The sequence below is a fragment of the Marmota marmota genome, unplaced genomic scaffold (genome assembly GCF_001458135.2).
Source record: "Marmota marmota marmota unplaced genomic scaffold, marMar, whole genome shotgun sequence".
NCBI lineage: Eukaryota > Metazoa > Chordata > Mammalia > Rodentia > Sciuridae > Marmota > Marmota marmota.
Window position 1 is genome coordinate 9,594,548 of NW_026000082.1, and position 6,000 is coordinate 9,600,547.

General features: G+C 38.6%; 1 protein-coding gene across 6 annotated transcripts in view; it reads left to right on the forward strand.

Moving 5' to 3' along the window:
- Positions 1-6,000, forward strand: part of Fyb2 (FYN binding protein 2) — a 102,148-nt gene that overhangs the window by 75,306 nt on the left and 20,842 nt on the right. For 5 of the 6 annotated variants that reach the window (XR_007351982.1, XM_048815313.1, XM_015484942.2 and 2 more), the window contains 4 exons: positions 1,113-1,227; positions 1,314-1,354; positions 3,225-3,288; positions 4,279-4,377. Coding sequence is in view for 5 of the 6 variants with exons in the window: in XM_048815313.1 (XP_048671270.1) it covers positions 1,113-1,227; positions 1,314-1,354; positions 3,225-3,288; positions 4,279-4,377 (319 nt within the window). In the remaining variant the exon portion in view is untranslated. The remainder of the gene's footprint in view (positions 1-1,112; positions 1,228-1,313; positions 1,355-3,224; positions 3,289-4,278; positions 4,378-6,000) is intronic. The other variant, XM_048815311.1, reaches the window with a different exon arrangement.

Below are 6,000 nucleotides of genomic sequence, written 5' to 3' on the forward strand. Positions count from 1 at the left end.
TGAGATGAGGTAGAATTCAGGAACAGCAAACTCTTGAAGAGAAATCGCGAGACGGATTTGGAATGAGATGCTTGGGCAACTGGATAGAAATGACGTGAAGGCTGACTGAGTGTCTGGAATTCACAAGAAATGTCAAAGATGAAGACATCAATATGGGAGTGTCTTTTTTAAAATGATGCCACAAACAATTGCCTCAACCAAAAGGAAAGATTGAGAAAGGAAAGTATCTCATTTCTGTGTGCAGCATCTTTGTGCTGAAGAAATTCCCTGATAACTTCTTGAGGAAAAGTGGGGCCCTCTGCCTGTATGAACTGAAATTCTTTGAGGTAGTTTGTAGCCTACATGCTAAATTATTTCTTGCCAGAGGATAAAATCTTGTTTGGTTCATTTAATTAATATATATAAGTCACTTTGCTTATTGCTTGTTTTTTTAGATAGATTACTTCTTATTTTTGATTAATAGTTTATCTCAGAAAGTGGTTCAGAATTACCCTAAATATTAACCTATGCCAACTCAGAGAGAGGTGGCAGTTTTATGGTTATGATAAATTTACAGCTCTAAGAAATAAACCAACACATACATTTGGCAGGCTAGCTACCTGTGCAAACAATCCCTAGGCACTTTTCTGCCTGACATGTTATCTTCTGGCTAACTCCATCCTTAACAAATAATAAGTGTTGATATGCTCAACCAACTTGTCTGAGAAATTTTGCTTTGAGTGAAAAATACAAGACTGGATAAGGTCATCTAGACGCAGCTATACCCTGGAGGACTTCAACATTTGAGCTCAGAGATTAACAGAAGAGAACTATCAAGGAGTGAGGAGTTCCTGATTTACTAGGGGCCAGCACTCATCATAAATATGCACTAATCCTTGTGACAGTCAACAGAAAGGTGCTGTTCTCATTATCCCCCACCACAGGGCATCGTAACTGAGACTCTACAAGGTAAACACATTGTCCAAGGGTCCTATATGCCAAGATTACCTTTCAGTTTTAGTACATGTGATTTGGGTTTTCCTGCTTGTGCGTCCACTGCCAGTGACGTATGTGATGCGTTCCTGTTGGCAGTGGATGTAAAGTTCTTCAGGGCGGTTCTGTTTTCCTAACAGGTGGGTACATGGAGGCTTTGGAGGTGACTAAAGAAACCTCAGGCCCAGGGGCCTTTAAGTCAAGTTCCCTCCCAGAGGAGACCTATGATGATGTGGAGTACCCTAGGACAGATGGGTAAGTACTTTCCTGTCATTCAGCAAGATGCACTTGATGAGGCTTTGAAGGCTCGACGAATTAATGCTTTGTTCTCTATTTCACAGACCAAAGTTGGACTTCTCCAGCTCATTTACCTCAGACAGTGGTAAGTGTGGGAGACAGTTCTGAAACTTCCAGGGATCACGTGTCTTCTAGTTTATGTTATTCTCTTTAATAATATAAGTTGGATGGGTTGATGGTAAGCTAAGGGAAGTGGTCCCAAGGTGTGTGCTTCTAAGTGCAAGGAGGGCAGGTGAAGATTCTGGAAAGGGCATTCCTGTGATAACAAGAAGTTTCCTTGCAATTGCTTCCCTCCTGATTTCTTCTGATCTAGTCTAACTAGAGGAATTTTTTTTTTAAACTTAAATGGTTTCATGGCTTCCCAGCACTTTTAGAATCCACCTTAACATGGCTAGGGGCCTTGTGACTTCTGCGAATGCTGTATTCAGCCTCCCCTTGATATCAGGCACAACAGCTTTCCAGGATTGCCCGAATCCCACCTCTTGGGGATGATAACAGTACCTGCTATGCGACTGACGCAAGAATTAAAGCATATTCATGATGAGTGCTGGCCCCTAATAAACCAGCAACTCCTCCCTCTTTGCCAGGACCCTTTGCCTGAGTAAACTTAGCCAGGAATATTCTTCCTGGTGAGCAGTCTTAAAGTACCAGGGACATCTTTTTCATAGCACTTGCCACAGATGTAAGTTTATACTTATGTGGCTCTTGGATAACTGTCTTCCCTCCTAGATTATTACCTGTTTGCTCAATGTTTCTCCTGCCCCTAGTGTAATGCTATATTTTAAGAAGATATATCTGCTGAATAAGTGAATGAATGTAAAAATAATGGAGAGGTATTAGTCAAAGGATACAAACTGTCAGAATAAGTTCAGGATATCTACTGTGTAATAATCAAAACATTATGATTTCATTTAATAACAAGTATACCCAGAAATTACTGAAAGTAGATTTTTAAAAATTTTTTAAATGTTCTTTAGTTATCAATAGACCTTTATTTATTTGTATGTGGTGCTGAGAACTGAACCCAGGGCCTCACATGTGTTAGGCAAGCGCTCTACCACTAAGCCACAACCCTAGCCCAAGAGTAGATCTTAAGGTTCTCATCACAAAAAAGTAAGTATGTGAGGTAAAAGATATGCTAAGTAGCTTGATTTAGTTATTCTGCAATGTATACGGTTAATAAAAACATGATTTGGTAAACACCTAAATATATACATTTTTTGCCAATTAAAAATAATAATTTTAAAAAATAAAAAGCAATGGAGATAATCAAATATGACTCTGGTTGGGTTTCTTCTTAGAATCTTTGACTTTTAGATGGAGAAACCACATTAGAGAAAATTATATCCAATACTGTCATTTTAAAAAGGAAACTGAGGCACAGAGAAAAGTTATGTGACCCCTTATGCTCATTATGTGTTAAGTCAAGTTTGTAACCTCAAAATTCAGACCCTTAATCCAATGTTCTTTCCATTATACTGTGTTGTCGGGGTAGAATTAACAGCTATCTGTGTATGTTAAGCTTATGTGTTACAGTAGACTAAGGCCATGCTTAGACCAGAGAGATTATTCAACAAGTATCTGGTTTCCCATCATTTTCCCAGCATTAGGCACAGTGTCTCATGCTTAAAAGGATATAGTTTGTTATGTGTTAAATATGGGAAGAAGGGAGTGTGAAAGGAGGCAATCTTGATAAATTAACTTTCTTTTGATAAATCAGATCAGACCTGGAATCAGGGTTGGAAGTGAGTCTTAATTTTCATTTGTACATAATTTTAAAGAAGTTTAAATATTTTTATTTCATGCTTATAGAAATGTGCATAAATTCCACTACAAACTACTTCAAGAAGGATCAAAATGCCTTACACCTAATAGAAACTCAGTAACTTTTTATTAAATATTAATCTGAACAACTGTAATTATAATGAATGATAATAATTATTTTTTACTTTCAGAAGAAAATAGTGAAGAAATGTATGAAGATATCTACAAAACAAAAAGCAACTACCCCAAAATAGAGTGAGTTTCTCTTTGTTGGCTTTGTAGTTCAATGGTATTTCCTGTTGGTCCAGTAAATAAGAACTTCAACAATGATCTCTGTCCCCAGTACCCACCTTTACTAAAGGGAGGATTCACATAGAAAGTTGTGCTGAGTGATTAGAAGACTACATTGTGATGAATAGGATATTTGTGATTATGTAGAATCATACACCACAAATTTAAATACATTGCTTTCTCTTGTGAGAAAACGTCTACTTACCCAAATAGAGAACATTGATACTGTATAAAGAAATAAATAAGAAAGAAGAAGTAAATATCAATAAAATTTGCTTCAATTCTGTAATTACTTTGCTAGGGGAAAAAAAATCAATGATTACAGCTTACCTTTGCCAGTCTCTGGGATTTGAGATTAATTTAATATCTAATAATTCACTGTTTCCAAGAACAATATTTGTTCCAACGGACATTATTTTTCAAATACTTATAAAGAGCACATTGCCGAAAGGGAAATGTTAAAAGCAAGAAGTTTGAGGGTTAAAGGAAAGGGGATTGAGGTTATCACTCCCTTACCCCTCACAAACCCCAAAAGTATACTGGCAGAATTTTAATCATCAACTGGACAGTCAGTGTATCACCATTGTTGCATCATTAAGTAAGTTGAAAATCAGCACTGTGAATTTCAGAAGCCAGAAATTCCTATATTTCTAGTGCCGTTTGTAGCCTATGCTCCTGTTATCTTGCTCCATAAACTGTGCAAAAAAGACACTATTTGCGATGGATGAAAGTTTGTGCTGCAATGTAATTACTCCCTTCATGGTTGACTGGTGTCTGCTACTTCATGTTAGAATCTAAGCAAAGAAAAGCAGAGTAGTTGATAAGGCATTTTCTTTCCCTTCCTTGAGTAGGGTGTTCTGAAAATGAGACCACAGCCTCTGGTTCTCTTTACAGCAGCCTTGGTCTCTAAGACTCTCTCAAATGCCATGTTGTTTATCTTCTGATTCCTCTTAGTTTAGATGGAAAAGAAGCCCTTAAAAGACTGCAGCAATTCTTCAGAAAGGAAAAAGGTAGATTTAAAATGAAGAAAACCAAGTCAAAAGAAAATGCAAGGTAAAAGGTACCATTTTTCTCTCTTCAGAGAGGGATTAACAGTGCTGGCCTGGTAGACACACAGGTTGATGTCTTCCACTCAGTTCTCAGAGACAGGAAGGAGTGTCAGAAACTAAAACCAATGGCCGAGCGAACTGCCTCTGTGCTACTAATGAGAAAGTGGCATGCCCCTCTTGAAAAAAATGATGATAAAAGGTTGTAAACAAGGATAGAGGGAAAGTCTTAAGCAAGCAAAGCCCAGAACAGAAAATTCTGTCATTGTCTAGGCATCTACACACATTGTTATCGCTAAGCATTGTTATTAATTATGTCCTTGTATGTTTTCTTGGCCCAAGTTCCAGCAGTTTTATTTGTCTACACTTCCATATTTAATGTGTCTTGAAGAGCAGTAATGTGTGGAATGAGGAGATGAACTATTCAACTGAAGTGTATCTCAAAAGTCTTGAACCTAGGAAGGATAACTTAGGCTAACTGCCAGTCTTTGGAGAGGTTCCAAATGCACTGGCAGTGAAAGAGACTAGGGTTCTGGATTCCAGTTTCAGTTCTGCCATTTACTCAATTTGCAACCAGGGGCAAATCACTTCCATGTGTATTACAGGGCTGCAGTTTCCTCCTGCATCCATGGAGGAGGGAACAGTGTAGCTTCCAGACACAACTCTCTCAGATGTAGGTACACATCTGTGTTTTGTGAGGGCTGGTAAAATAATTAACTAGGACCATTACCTACGTTAGGGTGGGATCATGCTATTCTATTCTGAAGTTGTTTTAGACATAATGCTCCAAACTTGTATGGTTTTAATCCAGTTGTTAGTAGGAGCTAAACCTACCAAGAGATCCATCAGAACATGGCTTTTCTATATCATAGTCCTGATTACGACAGAAAAGGTATGCTCTAGTAATTTATTTTTAGTCTCCCTTACAAAACTCTAAGCCATTTCAGGCAGAAACTGTGGATCTAATCATTTCATATACTTATCACAAGGGCCTGGTGCATGGTGGGTGCTCCAAAAATACCCATAGGGGCAAATTTAAATTGAAGGCTTAAAACACATAGGTACTTTTTTCTATGTTATCTCCTTAATGGTGAGGTGTGAAGTGAACCAAACAATCTAGCTGGGATACATGCCTTTTCTCAATTTAGAAATTCACCATGTTACATTTCTACCTGGCCTGGCTTTCTCCCTAAAAGTCCCCTTTTGGGTTAAATAACATAGGCAGAATGCAGTGTCTATACGAGTCCCATTAATTCATCGGTAAGTTGTTCTGTCTCACAAATACTTACCCACATGTAATGTGTCCCATTAGCCTCTTGGAAGGTTAGTAGATAGACACAGGATTCTGTGGATGGAGAAGCTCAGGGCTGCAGGGGCAGTCTGGAGTTGTCTAGGTAGGAAATGGAGTACTGGCCATCAGTGGGGATTCATTCATTTTGAATAGGTTTGCGTAAAATCCCTAGGACCAGGCTGTCTCCCACAAGTAAAGATGTCTTTCAATCCGTCAGAAAGTTACAGGAAACTTGTCACAGCCTGTGCCTTTGTGGACTGGTGCTGAGCCGTTCACGGGGTTGCGCACACTGCTTGCCACACAGAACCAACAAGCACAGAAGGCAAGCAGGATGCCCAC